General features: G+C 39.7%; 1 protein-coding gene across 2 annotated transcripts in view; it reads right to left on the bottom strand.

Annotated features, from left to right (window-relative positions):
• arfgef3 (ARFGEF family member 3) overlaps positions 1-21610 on the bottom strand; it is a 58487-nt gene that overhangs the window by 26554 nt on the left and 10323 nt on the right. For both annotated transcript variants that reach the window (XM_051916177.1, XM_051916176.1), the window contains 14 exons: positions 14790-14912; positions 12708-12753; positions 11448-11532; positions 10679-10783; positions 9969-10296; positions 8132-8244; positions 6620-7599; positions 4852-5018; positions 4562-4727; positions 4337-4444; positions 2442-2657; positions 2223-2333; positions 1687-1837; positions 1018-1317 (listed from right to left, as the gene is read on the bottom strand). In XM_051916177.1, coding sequence (XP_051772137.1) covers positions 1018-1317; positions 1687-1837; positions 2223-2333; positions 2442-2657; positions 4337-4444; positions 4562-4727; positions 4852-5018; positions 6620-7599; positions 8132-8244; positions 9969-10296; positions 10679-10783; positions 11448-11532; positions 12708-12753; positions 14790-14912 — 2999 coding nt within the window. The remainder of the gene's footprint in view (positions 1-1017; positions 1318-1686; positions 1838-2222; positions 2334-2441; positions 2658-4336; positions 4445-4561; positions 4728-4851; positions 5019-6619; positions 7600-8131; positions 8245-9968; positions 10297-10678; positions 10784-11447; positions 11533-12707; positions 12754-14789; positions 14913-21610) is intronic.

Below are 21610 nucleotides of genomic sequence, written 5' to 3'. Positions count from 1 at the left end.
GCTGTGCCTTTTAAGATCATGTCTTAATTTTCCCGTAGCTCAATGCCAATGTCATGGTTTTGATTCCCATGAATGCATTGTGAATGTAAAAGGTCTGCAAAGTTTCAAAGATCAAAGTGCAGATAAATGGAGTTTTTATCTCCTAAAAGAAAGAAGTGATTCTGAACTGCCTGAAACAAGTTGTCAGTAATTCCAGTCTCACTTCCTGCTGAACCTACAAAGGTTTGTAATAAATTTGCATAATTTCAGCCTATGGTTTTCATTGGTTGCCCACGAACAGTCTACTTTGACCCTCAAACACTGTAGTTGTCGTGTTGCACTGTGTGTACCAGTGTTGATGAAGATCTGAAGCTGAAATTCAGATATGGTAAAGGCCATTTGGTTTCCAACATGCACTGTAAATGGTAGACCAATCACCACAGACTGGGCCATCTGAACAATCAGAGCAGAGTCGGCTCTCAGAAAGGAGTTTAGAGAGACCGAATCCTTGATTGAACCATTTCAGACACTGTGAGAAAAGAGCTAATGCTGCAATGATTATTATAAGAATATTAAAGTGTTCTTGACCTTGGATGAATGTAAACCTATTGTAGGAGACCTTATAAACAAAATTAGGAACTTTTAAAAATAGCATAAATGGGGTGCTTTAAAACAGACGCTACATTTACTTGCCCTAACACAGAGAGCTCTATGGAAAAGACATTAAAAATTCCTACCAAAATATGACCTTACTGGTCCCCCTACTGGCCATTTTCAACATAACTCCAGATAGAAATCAAATGTTTGAAAGATATTTGGAGTTTTTTTAACTGGAAAACCATGAACAGAGCCACATGTTGCACTTCGTTTGAGTTATTCATGTAAAATAGTCATTGATTATTACTTTTGGGTGAACACAAAGTCTGATTACACAAAGTATATCAACATTATCCCATGTTGTTGATAAAACATTCCATTTAACTTAAAAACAAAATGAAAAATGAAGGTGGGGAGAAATAAACAATCTTTGCTTGGTACCTGTCAGCTTGTGTGGAGAGAGTGCAGACGGCTTTGGCCGCACTGGTGCCCGTGAGCAGACTGCCTCCCCGCAGATCCAGTCCTTTACCACGACTGCTTTCCCTCAAGAGTTCCTGAATGGAAAGCGGCTGGATAACTGGATGGCTAAGGCCCAGTTCCAGCTCTGGACTGGCCTCTCCGCTCAACTCCAGCTCCAGGTCCACTGCCACGGCCTGCTGCGCCTGCGTGATGGCGATCGGAGGCTGGGAGCCGCCGTCACTGAAGTGTGTGTGTTCCAGTGAACTGACATACTCAATCACTCTGAGGAATATTAAAACAAACTTTTCCAGTTTCCAGTTATAGCTCAATCATTCTCATCCTTCATTATTTTAATACATAACTCTATATTTATGCATTTGCTCTGAAATGCCTTTTTTCAATAACAAACAAGTACAGTAAATTTAGAATGCTTAATGCAAGTAAAATACAGTAGAAAAACAATTCATTCATATGCACCAATATAACAATGCATATAAATAAACAGCAATATTTGTCTATATAATAAGTAATTATGATTAATTATTTTCATCTAGTTAGTGACAGGCATAAAAACAATTTTATTACTTCACTAAAGATTTGACAGTAAGATCAGATCCTGGTTCCCAAAGAATTGATCTGTGAGTGTTTTACCTGAACACGTGAGGCCAACAATCATGGTTATGGCTGCCCATTTCCAGCCCCACATTGAGTATAGCATCCATGCAGAGCACATGGGCCGTGTGAAGCCTCACGCCCTGACAGCGGCCCATCTGTTCTAGTTTCTGTTCAACACGCTGCTTAACTACAACACAGACACATGCAAAATCATCTAAGGTGAATAAACATAAGTGCAGTAGGGTTTGAACTAGTGATCTGAGGTTAGTAAGTTAAATATTTGAATGAACTGTTAATTCTGCTATTAATAACTCACTAATAATAATCACCAAGGCACCATATATCCAAATATGGCATTTACCCATCGATGCTTCTGTTAGCGCTCATACTGGCAATGAATTTTTTTCTGCTGCCAGTTTATGCCAGCTATTTATGCAACAAAAGTTGTACATATGCTGCACGGTATCAAACAGAGCACAAACACAGTAATGGACTAAATACAAGTATGTTATCAGTGCATTCCTTCACATGACTCTGAATACAGTATGATCATGTTAAATGTGTGTGAGTACCTTGAGCAATGGCATCTCCAGTCTCCCCCAATTCTTTCTCCTCTTTCTCTTCCTGAACACATGATGCTGCTGCCATCTGGGCAAGTGCTGAGGCACAGTTGGCTGCCACACCTAAATGACAGAGAATTAAGGCCCAGCAGACACACCATTTTCATTATTGTCCTATAATGGGAACACTATAACTGAACTGAAATGAAAATGAAGGATTTGTGATGTTACCCAGAGCACAGCTGAGTGCCGCAGCCTTGCGTAGACCATCCAGGCTGAGGCAGATGGTGTCTCTCTCCCTCTGGGTTTGCTCTTTAACTCCCTCTGCTCCTAGAATAAAGGCGAGACCCCTAGAGCTTCCAGCCATGCGCCCTGTGAGCGGCATGGACAGAGTGTCGATCAGATTTTTCCAGCAGCCGGTCAGGATAAAGCGGGCAAATACCACACCTGTCAGAAACAAGGCCATGATAAGAGAATGACAGCTTGACCTTGTGCTGTCAAAGCTTGTGATTTGACACAATTTCCCAATGGATTTAGATTCTCACAATCTGTTCAAGACATTCCCATCTGTCCTCTTCATATGAGAGAGAGCAACATCCTATATAAGTCAGGCTACAAGGGCAGACTACCTTGCTATCCGTCACTGAAGATTACGCGTACTCATTCTGCTGGACTTTTCTGTAGAATTATACATAATATATCACCAGATCCACTAGTTTTCCCTCTGGTTTAAGTACTCACAACTAGATCTTTCAGTGTATCTTAGTGTCTAAGTCACATCAACTAGCTTCTGGAGTACCTCAGGGTTCGGTGCTTGGCCCCCTCTTCTTTTTGAAACACACAACATCACTAAGCACATGGATTTTCCTACCACTGCTATGCTGACAATATGCAGCTCTTCTTGTCATTTCAGAGAGAAGATCCCACAGTGTTAGCATGGATTTCAGTTTGCCTGATAGACATCTCGGCCTGTATGAAAGAATACCCCCTCCAACCTAGCAAATACAGAACTTCTTGTCTTCCCAGCCAGTTCAGTAATTCGACACAACATCACTGTTCAGCTATGCTTTAAAAGGTGATTTTTCACAGACAAGTACAGTAAATTTAGAATGCTTAATGCAATACAGTAGGAAAAAAAAAAACATTTTTATTCATATGCACCAATATAACAAAGCATATAAATAAACAGCAATATTTACCTATATTTTATTAAATTATCTTAGTGTCTAAGTCACTAACTTCAACTAACTTCTTGAGTACCTCAGGGTTCGGTGCTTGGCCCCCTCTTCTTTTTGAAATACACAACATCACTAGGCACATTTTTCCAACCACTGCTATGCTAACAATATGCAGCTTTCTTGTCATTTCAGAGAGAAAATCCCACAGTGTTAGCATGGATTTCGGTTTGCCTGATAGACATCTGGGCCTGTATGAAAGAATACCCTCTTCAACCTAGCAAATACAGAACTTCTTGTCTTCCCAGCCAGTTCAGTAATTCGACACAACATCACTGTTCAGCTACGTTGGTCACAGATAATGCTAACTATGTGAGCCAGGTACTTGTGTTTGACAACCAGATGAACTTAACTGACTACATTGCAAAGGTCACCTGGTCAGACAGTCTCTGTCAAGAAAATGAGACCGTTCCTATCTGAGCATGCTGCAAAACGTGTAATCTCTAGACTGAACTTTAAATATGATAATGAGTTTCAGGTAGTCCCTCCATTGATATGAACTGCATAAATAATAAAGGCTGCGATATTCTATAAGCCAAATCGAAGAACGAACTGGTATTATGTAATTTTAAACAAAATCAGGCCAAAGCGAAGTTTGTTTTGGGAGTTCAAAACAGTTTGCCAAAGTGAACATTCCAGAAAGGTTTACTCTGGCTCGTAAACACCTTCGAACTAGCATTAGTCCACGGTGATAAAAAAACTTTGCCTTCAGTATATCAGGGTCTTAATTATGCAAAAAAGTTGTTTAAAATAGTTTTTATAGTTTATCATATCAAATGTCAAATCAGTGCATTTGTTTTGAGAGCTGACAAAGAAAAGAAACCTCTGTAACCTCTTTACAAATGTGTTTGTGCAAGTGGATATGCATTTAAGCAGTTTCTCACACTGTACCTGCCACCAAGTTGTCACTGCCATTCTTGTCACAGGTAAAGGGCGACTGTGTTGAGGCCTTTCTGATCAGCTGACCACCAATAGCGCTGCTGCCCAGTCCATCAATGTCTGACAATTCACAATATACAAATATGTGTTATACATTTAATCCTTCACACCATAGATTTGTACCAATAATTGCTCATCTGAGACCTCTACAGTTCATAACACACAAAGGAGTATTACCAGTGAGCATGGTGATGAGAGGTAAGGACTGCTCCTCTGCCGAGCCCCAGTATCCCGCCTCTCCCAGCAGGTTTCTCTCCAACACCTGGTTGTAGAGCTCCTCGATCCAGGCCTGAGACAGAACCACCAGAACCCCACTGCTCTGGATCTGACGCACAAACTCCTTCTGCACACACAGACACAGCTCATTCAACATCACCATCAGACTGTGGGGGCTGGGCTTCTGTTAATTCAGAGATGCCTCAGATATTTCAAATTTATGGTAAATTAATGCAGGTTTGCATGAATACCAAAGACACCAGAGCACACGTGGGTTTTCTGTGGTAGTAGTCACAGCAGCATAGTTTGAGGTTCAACAGTAAAGCATAATAGGAAACCAGGTACAATCCATCTGCATTCATCAGAGCCTGACAACTCAGGTTTTCACTGCCCTCAAAACCTGGAGAATGAACCCCACCTATAAGACCACACAATAACATCATATTACTTGCAAATGCACTTATACAAACACCTTTACAGTAAACTTAAAGTGTCTCTAAGGACCTGCTTACACCTGGTATTAAGATACATTTTGGCTGATCGACTCACAAGTAGACAACAGAGACACATACCCATTTACACCTGGTATTTTAATCTTACTTTCAACTTTTGTCTACTTTCAACCACTTCTGTCTGATTCTGAGGGGAGGGTCTATGGGTGGTAAATGTATGTTTTTTTTTTTTTTTTATATATATATATCTTTTGACCTAATGGACAAAATAAGCTTGTGCTATTTACATATGAACAGAAAGACATATGGAGAGCAGCAGCTTTCGTTTCTGCTCTGACAGCCACAAGACCAGCCAGACGGTGTGAATGTGTGTTAGAAATCAGGAATGGTGAGAGAACATTGTGCTTGGTGCATTTTTCATCTAACTTGGGTCTTCAGCCGACAAAGTTTAAATCCCATCTGGCTAGTGCGCTTCCCATAATTACACATTAGGTCAGTAGGCGGAGAGTAGACGGTCTTTTTTGGTTGTTCGAACAAATGTGTTTTCGACTACCTCTGGAATTGGTCAAAAGTGGCCGAAGAGACCTGTATTCAGCATTGTCCACTTGTGATCCGATCAACGAAAATGCATCTTAATACCAGGTGTAAACATGGCCTATTAGTCTGATCTGATGCATGTGGACAACAACAATAATAGTATTTGGTTTCAGTGTTCAATACATGTGAACAAGGTACAATGTACAAACCTCATTGGTTCTTGTGAGTCAAACAAGCATGTTTGAGCTTCTGTTTACCAGATTTGATGAGCTTTATGTATGTGTGTTGATCAATGTTTATGTGAGTAATGGCCTAAATTATACCTCGAAATTATATCTTATCTAACGAAAGACTTATGGGGTTGGAACAACAATGAAAAAAAAGATGACAGAATTTTCATTTTTGGGAGAACTATCCCTTTAAGGGGGGAATGCACTAAACAGTTTCCCAACTTCAGAATTCCTTAAAAAGTGTGTTCGACTTCATGCGGTGCTGCACAGATCGATCGGCGTTTGGCATGAAGCAGTGCATGCCGGTTAGAATCTGTTTTTGTCCGACTTGAGACGGTGCAGACGCCATGTCACTATGATCGATTTGAGATCAGTCGGCTGAGTCTCCAGTGTGGCTGCACGAGCTCTGATGACGACAGCTGCTGTTTCAAGATAGGCCGGATTCACTGATCATGTGTGTTTCATGTTTATTCTGAAACCTTCAGTTCTGCTAATGCTCACAAATCCGTGTTTTTATAACAGTAAAAACTCTTTTCATGTAATCTTAATGTTATATTGTGTCCTTTTTATCAAAATTAACCTGATAAAAAAATGTATTGGTGTTTAAATAGTATTGGCTCATGTTGAACTCGCTGATTGGTTAAATCCAGCCACAGCCGAAGTCAACACACCTAAACTCTACAGGATAGTGGCCCTCCAGGAGCAGGATGGGACACCCCTGGTCTATAAAATGTGGTATAGGTCAGCAGTCTATAAACAGACTATCAGTTCATTATTGTATACAACATTCGGCATGTTACCCGCTTGCAGACCCGAACAGAAGGTGGAAGAGAAGTTCTGCAGTGTCACGTCTACATCCGTGGTGCTGTGCAGTCCCAGCAGGCGTGGCAGCAGAGCAGCTAGAGACTGCACAAAGAGCCGGGCGCTCTGTTGATCCGCTTCCTGGTTCTTCAGCAGTTTTAGGGACAGAGCAGCTGTCCGTAGCGTTCGGTGCCCAGGACAGTCCCGTGGCGTCTGCTCCTCGTCAGCCAGAGAGCAGTTATCAGACCCCATGTCGGACACGTCGGAGCGTCCCGAGTCCTTTTCTGCAGCCATCGAGTACTGGTCACAAGAATCGAACTCTGTGCGCGACATCTCCTGCTCGTCCGCACTGAAGTTACTTTCGCTGTAGCGTGAGCCATGTGAGCGTGTGCGAGACTCCACAGAGAGGAAGTTGGTGATGTCAGGATAGGCCAGGCCGTGGCTGCGCTGCACTACATCAGGAGGGGCCGTACTGGACGGGGCTTCTGGGGCGCCACTTTCTCGCACACATTCTGGCAGGTCCGGGCGAGTTCCCACCGCGGCCCGGCAGGAAGAAGGCGATGGTAGACGCGGTTCCTCCCCACTGTCCTCTGGAGTGGTGTGGCCCATTTCCCCTTCCAGAGTGGTCTGACCCACGTCCCCCTCTAAAGTGGTCTGGCCAGTGTCAGTGGTGACACTGATGCTGATGTCAGGGCTGCGTTCAGTGATGCTGGTCTCCCAGGCGGCGTTCTCAGACGAAAGCACGCGCCGCTGCCAGCGGAAGTCAGCTTCGTTGAGTTCTACAGACTCACGCATTGATTCCGCCCCTTCCTTAAGCTCATCCAATCGCCGCAGCAGCATGCGAAACTGGTCTTGTAGCAGGCCACGCCCTTGACTGAGCTCATCTAAAGCACCCAATAGGGCACAAGCGCAGGAGACGGAGGAGTAGCAGGCCTCAATCCCACCCTTCATGCATGCTTCGGTTATACCATCCATTACCCTGAGAAAATAGGAAAGACGGTGACATTCACTGGTAAAAAGTACTTAAGGAACAAATTTTGCATCAACACTGAAATGAATCAAAATTTAAATGACTCAAGCTGAATAACATCACTACTGTCATCTGTAGAGCTGCTAACATCAATTTCATAATTGATTAATTAATTTGAGTAAAATAATAACACTATGTCTTTTTAGAGCTTCTATACAGCAGAATTTGAATATGTCTCATATTTGATGAAGTTTGCATCATTGATTCTGATATTTCCGTTTATTAATGTGAAGCTGCTTTGAAACAATCTGTATTGTATAAAGCACTACAGAAATAAAGGTGAATTGACTTAAGATACACTTTTAAGGCCAATTACACTGCATCGACATGGTTTTCGTCTGTTGGCGTTTCGTGTTTGTCGGGTTTGAGAAGTGACGTACTGTAATCTGGTGATTGATGACTTTGGTCGGCGTCTGTCGGTGCAGTGTGAATATGCCTTAAAATGTCTGGTTGTCATTGAATTAGAAACAAAATATCTTACAGTTTGAGAAGATCAAGATGTGACTTCCTTTTTGAGAAAGACCTCTTTCTTGTCTCATGCTCAATGACGCATGGACCAGCCAGGTCAAACAAGCGCTGGGGGCTTCCCACAATCTGGAGGTGGCGAGAGGAACAACAGCATGCTTATTAGGACAGAAAACCTCAGTACTCAAGGGGGCAGTAAAGATACATTCAAATGTCTGTGGCATAAAATGAGATGCTTTTGTAATGCCTTTCACATTTCTGGGGTTCTTAGAGAGTCATCATATTTGGGTATACTTCTCTGGTGGAAAAATCTTAGTCCTAGTCTGCTACGGATAGGCTTGACCAGAGTCAAATACCCCCTTGCTTTAGGAGGAAATACTTCTTAGCAAACTTTTAGTCACAATGTCGACTTGTATTGTTCTTGGTTGCAAGAATTCAAAGACTAAACATTTAGTTGGAGTGAGTTATTTTCAGTTTCCAGTGAAGGATCCAGCGTGTTTTAGGCAGCATCTAAAGGCTGCAAATAATTGTAAATATGAAAAAAACATGCTACGGAAAATGTGAAAAACCTCTGTGTTTGTAGTCAACATTTAAACCTGAATGAATATGGACACATTGTTTTATCTAGAGGTCTCCGCAGGATTATGTACCGCTTCCACCCACTCCCACCAAAAATATGTTATATTTTATCCCAGTTTCTGCCCGAAACTTTCATGTTTTGTCCCATTCCTGCCCGCAAAAGCCTGAATGAAGAGGTCTACATATATTTTTCAGTCCTGGTCCGGTTAGATTCTGTCTCATTCCAGTGTCTATAGGCTATTTTTTCCCCAATTTCCACACACACAACACTTCAGCTCTCCAGTTGCAGACATCTGCATGCTGTCATTATTAGATAATTATATTTTGTGGGAGCCCAAGCCCATGAGACATTTCTTTCTCCCGCTTCCTGCACACAAATCAGAATCTTCCCTCCTGTCCAACCCCCTGAAGCAAAACGTCGTCACGTACAGGTAAGAAAGCTGTTGGCATAGTGTTCCATTTTTACCATAATGCTGTTTAAAGAGTAGACATAGTACGAGGCAATTTTCAGTGATAAACCTACACTTACAATGACTGTTTTGTTAATAATCCTCTGTCGATCTGACTGTTCGTGGGTGGGGATACAAACATGCGGAAGTACAATCTGCTGTCAAAAGTCTGCAGAATGACGCATTTTGCATCATTCAGTGGACTTTTGCTGACAAATAAACAGGAATTTCTCAGTCCAGGTAACACTGAGAAAGAGTAAACATTGTTCAGTTACATACACTACCGACAATGTAACTTGTCTGATTCAGCATGTTGAACCACTGTTGGGCAGTTGGTGAGACAGATCACTCTGATTGGCTTAGCTCAGCAAACCAGTGCACAAGAAGAAAAATGAAAGTAATGAAAGCGAGCAAAGTCAAGAGGGCAAACACAGAAGGCTCTTCCAATTTTACATCTTCATCTTACTGAGCATCTCAATATGCAAATATTTTTATAACAACATGTCCGTCTGGAATGAAGAAAGTGAAGACCAACTGATCAGCATGATTCATATTCAAAATGGTAAGCAAGCACAGCTTTGTATACGGTTTGTATATCCGCAGACCTAATTCTGTTTTCCTTTTTGAATTACGACTATAGACTACTGCCACCTGCTGGTATATAGACAGTTTTTTCCTCTCACACAGGTGCAGAACGTAGTTGCCAGCCGAATGCAGTATTTGTGGTGTGTTCAAGTGCAACTTTTGGCCCAGACGCTGGTGACCGTGAAGCTAGTTTTTTGATATAAGTTTAGTGTGTCACAGTCTTATTTGTGAAGATCTCACCTCCTTCATAATCTTAATGGCCTCCACTCTGTGCTGGGGTGGTGGGTAGAGCAGAATACGGTGGTACAGGGACTGCAAAACAGGCTTCATGGACTCGATACAGCCCACCAGACGGACTAACTCTGCTGCCACATAGCAGATGGTGCGAACTACTGGCCCAATCATGCCAGGAGCACTCGATGAGCAGCCAGAACCCCGGCCTTGATCCAAGACCGCCGTCCCTGGTGCCCCATCTGAGTCCTGAGATTGCCCACCATGGGCAGAGGTGATGGTTTTATCACTCGCTGGGTTTCCCATAATCACCACCAGAGTTGGACACAGCTGCTTCCTGTGTATAGACAGTACACACTGATGATGTATAATTGCACCATGTTACTCTCAGAATCATAATAATCACTTTGTAAGACCAATGACGAGGGCGGGGCAATCTGTCACTCACATGAGATCCACCAATAGCAAACCACAACAATCCAATCAATTCCCCATGGACATAATCAAGTCCCGCCCTACATTTTTTTTTCTCATTCCAGAAGCTGTTTCACTTGTATGTAAGTCACTATATGGAAGAAAGACTATCGCAACTTCCATTTCTTGCCAACTTTAATATTTACATAATGTACAAATAACTGAAAATGTAATTAATGTTTTGCCTGGTTTTCTCACTTACAGTCTAAGTTCAAAACATACACATTGATTTAATCAAGTCTCACCAGATGAGGTCAGTGAAATTACGATGTAGGTGCATTGTGGGAGGACAGCTGCTCAGCATAGACAGAATACACTCCAGGTACAACAGCTGCAGCAGCTGGTTTTCACTAAAGAAAAAAAACACACATTTCTCTCATCACATTGATAAAACACTAGCCAGTTACAAAATCATGTACAGTCCTACAACACTTGATGAGGAACAAACCATTAAAAAAGTACATTCTATATAGTCCGAATGTATGTAATTAAATTAAATCCGGGTGTACTACATCTGTTGACTTTTCGTTTTATGAATACTCAAATTTAGACATACTACTCAATTCACGTACTGTTCATATATACTCTATATAGTAAGGAAGTAGGCATATTCTGACACAGAGTATGACAGATTTGAGTCTTGACTATATTATATTTTTACTAATCTTAGCGGTTTATGCAACCGGCCCCTGGTCCCAAGATATGGCTTGTGTTCCTCCTTCAATGCAAGTCAATGGGATTTTAATGCCATTTTATTGTTCATCAGGCAATAATCTTAAAACAAATTAGAAAAGTATTAGCACTCCTCCGCTCAACTAGACACATGATTCGAGGCATCATTCATGCCTTTTGCCAGAAGTTTAATACTTTGAGCGATACATGAGCATTAAGATTTTGCTCAGTAGGAGCTATAGCAAAAGTGATGTTCATCTAAGCAAACACCACTAATAATAGTAATACTAATACTAGTCTACTAATAATGACTACAATAAGTTGATGACATGTAAAGCTTACTTTGAGACAGACTCCAGTTTGTCACAGAAAACAGTGAGCACCCGAACAACATCTTCATACAGCGCATCAGTAGTAGGAGAGACATCTGAAAACATACATAAACATTTACATAACTAACTAATAATTTGCATATAAAAACTGTAAGCAAACAAATAATACAACTGGTGAACATAAACCCCTCAACCAATCACATGCTCCCTTCCTTTCTGCCATTTAAAAAAAAAAAAAAAAAAAAAAACTTTGTGAATATTAATTATAGATCTGACTATGTGCGTAAAACATTCTAGATCTGTACCTAATGAGCTGTTATCTAAACAGCAATTTAAGGCATCTATGTTTTAAAACCAAACCCATCTTTCATAGGACAGAATAGCCTAAAAGACTCCAAATTCAAGTCATGATAAAATGTGTAGTTACTGCATTTTGTCTTTGTATTTCAGCACACTCCCAACAACATAAGTATGCTTCCTTCTAAGATACCTTAAAGGTGCAGTAAGTAATTTCTGAGAAACACTGATGAAAGTGGATTGAACCGAGCACCAAAACACATTAGTAGCCAATCAGCAGTAAGGGGTGTGTCCACTCATGATGGGGGAGGTTCCTGTGTCGCAAAGTGCGTTTGTGGATTTGGGGCGGGGCTATGAAGATAGGGGTGTGATCGTTTGGGGTAGGGGCGTGTTTGTTTTGGTGATTTTAAATATCAACAGAATTTCTCAGAAATTGCTTACTGCACCTTTAATTCGGCTCAGTTCAAGACAGCATTGCATGTATCCCTCACAGAGATGGAAAACACCATTTATAACAAGTCTCAGTTAAAATAAATAAATAAATGACTAACATAATAATAATTATAATATTACATAGAAGATGGTGAATGAGACTAAAGAAATGTTGCTTATATATGTAATTCATTACATACTGAAAAGGATTTTAACAAGAAAATCTTTAAATTTAAAATTGACTATATTTGTGACTGTGATGTATTTTTATGCTTCTTAGATTACTGTGTTATTATCTTAGCAACACACTCATAAGGACTATGACTTGTAAAAAAGGATCCTCTCAGAAAAAGTAGAAACTTTGTATGTAGATTCCAGAACAGAGCTGTGATGGTTTTACTGGCAGCTGTTATCATTAGTAAATGCAATATACTGAACTATGAAAATGGTTGTGGTTTATCAGTAAAATGAAAATTATAAAACGGATAGTTCAATGGATAAGCCATGATGAAAACCTCGTCTTTGTGTGCTTTGTGTGTACCTTTGCGCTGGTGCACAGGTATGCAGCGTTCCTCGCCGTCAACACCCTGTAAGAATCAAACCAGACTCATAACAATGACATTTTCATAACAGCAAATCATGCTTAACATTCTAGAAATGATTGAGAAGTCTTAAAATAAAAAATTAGAGTGTACATCACAAGAGAACTTGTGCACAAAATGCTGTACTGTACAATATCCAGCTTATTACACGCCTACTTAACAAAAAATAAATCTTGGTTTGAGTTGAAATTACTATATTAGAAAAAGAGCACATGATACATATATAAAATGCTCAGCGTAAATGAGTACACCCCCTTTGAAAAGTAACATTTTAAACAATATCTCAATGAACACAAAAACAATTTCCAAAATGTTGACTAGACTAAGTTTAATATAACATCTGTTTAACTTATAACACGAAAGTAAAGTTAATAATATAACTTAGATTACACATTTTTCAGTTTTACTCAAATTAGGGTGATGCAAAAATGAGTACACCCCACACCAAAAACTACTACATCTAGTACTTTGTATGGCCTCCATGATTTTTAATGACAGCACCAAGTCTTCTAGGCATGAAATGAACAAGTTGGCGAAAATTTCCAACATCTATCTTTTTCCATTCTTCAAGAATGAGCTCTTTTAGAGACTGGATGCTGGATGGAGAGTGATGCTCAACTTGTCTCTTCAGAATTCCCCATAGGTGTTCGATTGGGTTCAGATCAGGAGCCACCGAATCACTTTCACCCTGTTCTTCTTCAGAAATGTGTTTAGGATCATTGTCATGTTGGAAAAGTGCACGACGACCAAGGGCACGGAGTGATGGTAGCATCTTCTCTTTCAGTATAGAGCAGTACATCTGTGAATTCATGATGCCATCAATGAAATGCAGCTCCCCGACAGCAGCAGCACTCATGCAGCCCCACATAAGGACACTGCCACCACCATGTTTCACTGTAGGCACCATGCAGTTTTCTTTGTATTCCTCACCTTTGTGACGCCATACAGTTTTGAAGCCATCAGTTCCAAAAACATTTATCTTGGTCTCATCACTCCAGAGTATAGAGTCCCAGTAGTCTTCATCTTTGTCAGCACGGGCCCTGGCAAACTCTAGGAGGGCTTTTTTTGTGACTGGGCTTTAGGAGAGGCTTCTTTCGTGGACGGCACCCATGCATGCCATTCCTCTGCAGTGTACGCCGTATTGTGTCACGGGAAATAGTCACCCCAGTTTGGCTTTCTACTTCTTTAGATAACTGCAGTGAACTTGCATGCCGATTTTCTTCAACCCTTCTCATCAGAAGACGCTCCTGTCGAGGTGTTAACTTCTGTGGATGACCTGGACGTCTCTGTGAGATGGTTGCAGTTCCATCTTTTTTAAATTTTTGTACCACTTTTGCTACAGTATTCTGACTGATAAGTAAAGCTTTGCTGATCTTCTTGTAGCCTTCACCTTTCTGCTGTAAAGAAATTATTTTCTTTCTCAGGTCTCTTCTCTTCCATGTGGTGCCATTGCTGACAGCATGAAATGTGAAGGGGTTTTAACACCCTTTTATAGTCAACTGTCTGCTGGACACCTGTGTAATGAATAATTAGACTCACCTGTGGTTGAATTATTGTTAAATTAGACATTTGTAGTCTAAAATGTAGCTTTGCTCCAGAGACTTTCAGTGGATGTACTCATTTTTGCATCACCCTAATTTGAGTAAAACTGAAAATTTTGTTCTGTAAGTTATATTATTAACCTTACTTTCATGTTATAAGTTAAACAGATGTTATATTAAACTTAGTCTTGTCAACATTTTGGAAATTGTTTTTGTGTTCATTGAGATTTTGTTTAAAATGTTACTTTCAAAGTGGGTGTACTCTTTTACACTGAGCACTGTATATAAATATATATATATATATATGTCAGTCAATGCATTAACTAATGTTAACAAATGAGACCTTATTGTAAAGCGTTACCAAAATATTTGACTACAGAGTTCCACCACTGACCAATCACACAAGCATATTTCAGAGGGCTGTGTAATAAGAGGTTATAGACATGTGACTGATAATCTCTGTAAACGGCTGTGACTCACTGTGTTTTCTTGTCTATGGCGTAGTTGTAGGGTGAGGTCTCCAAGGATCTGGCTGAGAGTGGCCCTGACCGCTGTGTTGATACTGCGTTGATGACAACTCGATATGTACGTCTCGATACACACCTGGAGACACACAAAGATGCAGCAGAGATTTTGAGCAACTTCTAATACCCACCATGACAAACTGCCTTTGTTCTGCTGTGGCAATGAAAGTTACCATCATTCTCGTTGAAAGCCGCTGTAGATATTTTGCACGCCAAATGTGATTATTCCTCTGGTGCTCTTTGGCCATTATTAACAGGAAAATTTTACGGTTTTTTTTTGTTTTGTTTTTTTATTTCACTGCAATGGTACGAAACTTGGTAACGGTTTTGGCACTTGCTATGTGAACACACACAAAAAAATCATGGACATGATTCGAAAAGGTTAAATGGTTCTGAAAAAAAAAAGTCACACTTGTACTGTTCGTGGTCAAAAACGACTGCATTGGAAATGAATGTGAAACAAATTTAATCTAGTGGAAACATCTGGTACTTCGCCTAAACAAATTCTTACTGAAAGCTCATATTTTGAGATATCAACCTCAAATTTGGAGCACAGCTTGTTTAGATCGCCCACACACACGGAAGTACGCGTGACGCTCGTGGTGTTTTCAGTGTCTGCCATATCACTATATGAGGACATGAACACATTAACTTTATTTCCAGAGCCGCTCTGAGAGTCTCTTCAACAGGAGACAGATTAGGGCTGTCGCGATAACCGCAATATCGTAATACCGCGCTATTGACAAGCCAACCGCAGAGGACTGCAAAAACCGCAGCAACCACGATATTTGTTTTCTATTTTTTGAAGGATTATGTCCTTCTCGTTTTACGCTTAATGCATGTGTACTAAATATTAAATAAGTTAATAATGATAGCTTAATGTGTACCATAGTGATTTGTACAGAGGCTCCGTAGATTTGCACTAAAAAAGCCTAATCAGAATGTGAGAGAGATTGACTGAGCGCGTGCGATTACCTGCGTCTGTCCTTCAGGCCGAGACATTCGTGAAAAAGGTTGTGTCCAAAGATAGCAAAATCTCTGCCTTTGCATCGATGTATTACTAGTCAGCTGAGCCTTAAGTGGCGCTCAAACTTAAAATTATTTCAACAGCTTGTTTCTTTATATCTCTCTTTGAATGAATCAGCGTTTTTGAACGTGCAGTTATATATATATATATATATAAGTAAACAGAACAGAATGTCAAAATAAGGGTCTTACATGCATACATATATACATATATATATATATATGGCGGTAATAATCGGTAATCGCGCTATTGAGCCACTCAAAAATACCGCAAGGGAAATTCCTTAACCGCGACAGCCCTAAGACAGATACACACAGAAACCCATTGCTCTTCACTACAACACATCAATATAAAAAAAACTGTGACAGAAACATATTACTATTGTACAGTATATACAGTATTTCTATTATTATTATTATTATTATTTTATTAATAATAATAATAATAATAATACTACAATTATTATAAATATATTTTGTAGTGCAGCTTTGTGTTTGCCAAAAATAAAATGAGTTGTTCATTTTCATTTGATTACATTTTAAAAGTTTTATTAAATTGTTACTGCTTCATGCCTTCATTTGATTACCATTTTATACATTTGTATTAAATCATCAAGCCAGGAAAATTAAAATAGACAACACAGAATTTCTGAAAAAAAATAAAAAAATAAATAACACATTTCATAGGGCCTTATTATTGTAAAAAAAAGAAAGAAAAAAAAAAGAAAAAAGAGAGTAATTATTCAAATGCTTAGACATGAATTTTGATTATCAAAATGTAATTAAACCGAAATCAGGAAAAGGAAAATGGAAAACACAGAATTTTGAAAAAAATACAACAGATTTTTTTTGTTGTTGTTGCATTCATTTAGAAATGCATTTAGATAAGGGAATTTTTATTTCATGACAACTTGGACCCAAGGGCACTAAAACAGTTGGCCATCAATCTATAAGAAAGAAAGAAAGAAAGAAAGAATAATTAAAGATAATTAAAGCTGCAAGCAGTGATGAAAGGGCCCTCGCACCCGTGCCACCGCCACCCGGTGGCTTTAGGAAAACAGAGCACGGTTGGCAATATGCATTTAAATATATAAATATAGGAGGACTACACCAGTCATTTGTATTTGCCACACTTCCTGCTACCAGCTGGTGGCGCTATAACTATAACTAAATTTTGGCATGCAGATGTCTTCAGGCCAGGACACTTATCAAACATGAAGCTTGAGGCAGATTGGACATTGTATGCTTGAGTTACAACACCTTCCTGTTTCATGACGATAATAGCATGCTTTAGCACTCAGCTAGATGTTGCTAGCATGTTTTAGAATGTTTCTAGCATGTTTAGCACTCATTTGCATATTTTAGTATGTTGCTAGAAGTGCATCACAGTGTTAAACATGTCACTTCCTGTTGGCAGTGGGTGGCGCTATTACTATAACTGAATATTGTCATGTAGATATGTTCAGGGCAGGACTCTTCTCACACATGTGAAGTTTGGGGCAGATCGGACATTGTATGCCTGACTTACAACAACTTCCTCTTTCATGACGAAACGTCAAACTTTGTCAGGCCGTCACGGACACGCCCTTCAACGAAAACTCTAGATCTTCACAATTTAACATCGCTAAGGCCTTAAGATTAGACTGACCAAATATGATGTTGTTCTGGTTAAATCTCTATGAGGAGTTAATCACAGTGTAAAACATGACATTTCCTGTTGCCCGCAGGTGGCGCTATGACTGTAACTGAATATTGGCATGTCTTCAGGCCAGGACTCTAATAAAACATGTGAAGTATGGGGCAGATCCGGGGCAGTTTGGGGCAGATTCATGGTGAAACATCGAATTTTGTTTAGGCCCTCAAAAATGCGATTAATTTCGGAGAAGAAGAAGAATTGACCGAGCAATTACAATAGGGTCCTCACACCATCGGTGCTCGGCCTTAATAATCCTGCTGAGCATGTGTTTATTATGTGGAAAGGTCTCTGTTAAGCCTGTCTCTGATCAACAAAGTGACCCTGAAGTGGAATCTTTCATTAAGCAAACAGAAAGACTGACTGCAGAGCATCTGCTGTTGTGTGACTCTGTCATGCTTGGTCGTGGAAAAAGGATCTAAGACGTGGCATCTGTGACCACGATTACCTGTAACCACAGCAACGAATGACACACTGTTGGAAAATTTGTTTCATGACAGAAGTGAGATGTTGGGGGTGAGGGCTTCATCGTGTGATACTGTGACATTCTAGACACGTAATAAAAAACAACTACCTTACATAAAATCAAAACGCTCAGTCAAACTCATTTAGAGGCCCCAAAATAATATCTGGACACAAACATTTGCATGTCTTTGCATTAAATAGAATATATCAAACCAAGTGCCATCTGCAAACAAACACAGCTAGAGCTTTTCTCAGAACTAAATTCATATTTCTAACCCATTTTGCAATGTCTTTTAATCAAATGATGTCAAGGGGGTTTTTAGTGGATGTATGAAGTGGGAGTAACCACAGGCGTAGTTTATCACATTAACTCTGGACAAGTTCCATTTACGTTTGGCAACCATAAATCATACAAACAGCATTTGTCTTTACTTAGATCAGTAGCTATATCAATTGTTTTATTATTTATACCTTACAAACTAACTTTTGTGAAATGCACAATTGTGTTGTAATTATGTTGTTATCTTGTGATACTCTGTAAACCATGGTCTGTCATGGTTTAAAACCGTTTATAAAATGGTTAGTTCCTGTCCTTGATTCTGATTGTTCAATAGCTGTTTTATTCACGATAAAACACGGCTATGACCGCTTCACCCAACGGTTCTGTGTATCACTACACAACACTCTTAACAACCACTCTTAGCAACATAAACTGTTCGTTCTCAATTGATATTGTTCATTGAAGCTTACTGTAGAAGAGTATTGTGAGAAAGAGATCGAGTGAGCGAGTTTATTACCTGCATTCAGATTTAGCATTTTCCTTCAGGTCAGTCCTATGTTCATAATAAAACATCTGTTTAAATGTCCGCTGCAATATCTTATCCTTTTAACAGTTAAGGGGTTTTCCGTGACTGACAGTCACTACTCAAAGCATTTGTCAGTTGCAATTCAGTCTTTTCAATATAAAAGTCTTCGCTACTGACTGACTCACTCATAAAGACAGTCTTTGCTGCCATCTAATGGCATGAAACTGTAACTTCTGTTGCTGTTCACGGTCAGGGACTATTTTTTCCGGTGGAAGGAAGGTTTTTAGGAAAAGTTTACTTCATGAAAGTTGCATTGATATTTCTGGCTTTAATATTTGTATTGTGTGGTAACTGTTTTATAAAAGCAATAAGGTACTCGAGGCTAGTGCTGTATTATGAAGAAGTCACGGCTGAAGGGGTTACTCCGCTTCGCGTCGTACCTAACAACACCCTTCAGCCGTGACTTATTCACGATACAGCACAGCCTCTCGTACCTTATTACTTACTTAATGCACAGATAGTTCCAGTCAGTTTAATCACTGTTTTATTTTAATGTGCTGTTTTCATTGAAACACACACACACACATTTCACTCACACACAGAGATCGGAGATCACGCTGCACACACAGAAACATTCAGGAGCACAGAAACTTGTTATCATCATCACTGCCCCATGACTTATATTAATAACATAGCTTTGCTACTGAATGGCTACATTACATTTCTCAGCAGTGAGGGAGTAGCATTGCTGTTTTTCATTAAACTCACAGCTTCAATGTGTGTAGAGACACTGCACAGACACAGGTAATTCACACACACATCTGTCTCGATAATTAATTCAAATAAATGTAATTTTACAGCAATAATTTATCTTTGTGTCTGATTTAAAGCAGAAAGAATATTAGATCTAATGAGCCATAACTCACGAAAATAACTGCCATTTTAACCCTTCCAGTCAAATTTAGTGCTGCAAACATCAATAACAGCTTTAAAGGAGACCTATTATGCCCCTTTTTACAAGATGTAATATAAGTCTCTGGTGTCCCCAGAATGTGTCTGTGAAATTTCAGCTCAAAATACCCCCCAGATCATTTATTATACCATGCTTTAAATCCACATTTTTGAGTGGAAGGAAAAACATGCTGTCTTTAAATGCAAATGAGCTGCTGCTCCCCGCCCGCTTTCCAGGAAAGCGATTCCTTCAACATCTCCTGCCTGCATCGGATACTCTGCCAAATACTAACAAAACATCTGTTTGGTTTTGATTATCATCTATATTGCGATCACTCTCATGAACATTGCAGTTCTTCATCATAATGAAAGTTTATTATCTGCATGCGTTTTAAAGCTATATCAGTTTAAATTTCTAATTTATCGTTTTCTGAACGTACACGCACAGAAAGCTGGCTGTCAGACGGCACGTCTTGTGAGTATTAAACTAAGTTCTCTTTCATGTCTTATTGTGTTTAAACTGTCAAATACACACAAAGTTCACAAACACAGTCAGTTATGTCTGTTAATGTAAACAGCGGGACAGAAATCCCATGTGTATATTAGATCTGTGGCGCATTCCCTTCAAAAACAAAACTAATCCACTGCGTTCAGCGGCTCTGATGTCGGGAGTACATGAAGACTGTTATGTTCACTCTTACATTCATCAACAAAACACCTCAATCGCTTAGCAGACATTCTTGTTGCTACAGCTGTTGAGACAATGGCGGACAGTGTACAACTCGCTCAGGGCAGAAACTATGCTAATAAGGAAGAGTCCATCAGCAGTTGTGGGCGGGGCCTGGGCAACGTGACGTCACATTGCTCAAAAAATCTATCAGACTGTTGAGGTTTTATGGGGATTAAAAAAAGGAGTGGATGGATTTTTTATCATTATAGGGTGCTAATACACATTTATGTTTAAACACCATGTAAAAGTGGATTTTGCATAATAGGTCCCATTTAACTTTAAATTTACATTAAACTTACATTAGGTCCCGTTTAACTTGTACATTAAACCATTTGAATTTAACTTGTACATTGGACCATTTGAACCGCTTCATGTCCGGTGGTTCTTTGCCTCCACTTCACGCATTACAATTGCAGAGGAATATCCCTTTCTAAAAATAAGCACACTTGCTTTGATATTCTTTTATCAAATGCAGTGTCCAAATACTTTGAGTCTGACGTATGACTGCACATACTTTATTTCAGCCTCGTTCTGTATGGCCGGCTCCCTGGGGCTCCTCAGAACAGTCCTGTGTGAAAATAAGAGACGTCTGGCACTACCAGACCCATTTACACATGATGATGTGCTTTTATGAGCTGTTTATGGCCAACCAGGGGCAAGATAATAAAGTTAGACACACAAAGGAGGGGGAGAAACCCAGTCTACACAGACAGGCAGTGTGAGATCTGATCACTTAGCATGCAACTCTTTGATAGTCTTTGAATTTGCATAATGCATAAAATCTGCATGCATTGTTCATATCTAAAATTTCTCTTAAAATTACAATTAGTGGGGGAAAAAACAGTGGTGTGAAGCAACAAGTGCACTCACAGCATTATGGGGTTAAAAATGTGACAAAGACACAACCACCCTCAATAACTATTTATACACTGAAAAAATATTGTTCAATAAAAAATTACTAGTAAATTTCACAATTAAAGGGTTAGTTCACCCAAAAAATGAAAACTGACTGTGCACTGAAGTGCCACCATAACAATGGCAAAGATTTAAAGCTGTGATTCAGATTCAGATAGACAGAACCAGAGCCGTCTCTGATACTAGGCGGG

This window comes from Ctenopharyngodon idella, chromosome 13 (genome assembly GCF_019924925.1).
Source record: "Ctenopharyngodon idella isolate HZGC_01 chromosome 13, HZGC01, whole genome shotgun sequence".
Taxonomy (NCBI): domain Eukaryota; kingdom Metazoa; phylum Chordata; class Actinopteri; order Cypriniformes; family Xenocyprididae; genus Ctenopharyngodon; species Ctenopharyngodon idella.
The sequence above is the reverse complement of the archived record's forward strand: the minus strand, read 5'-3'. Positions and strand labels throughout refer to the sequence as shown.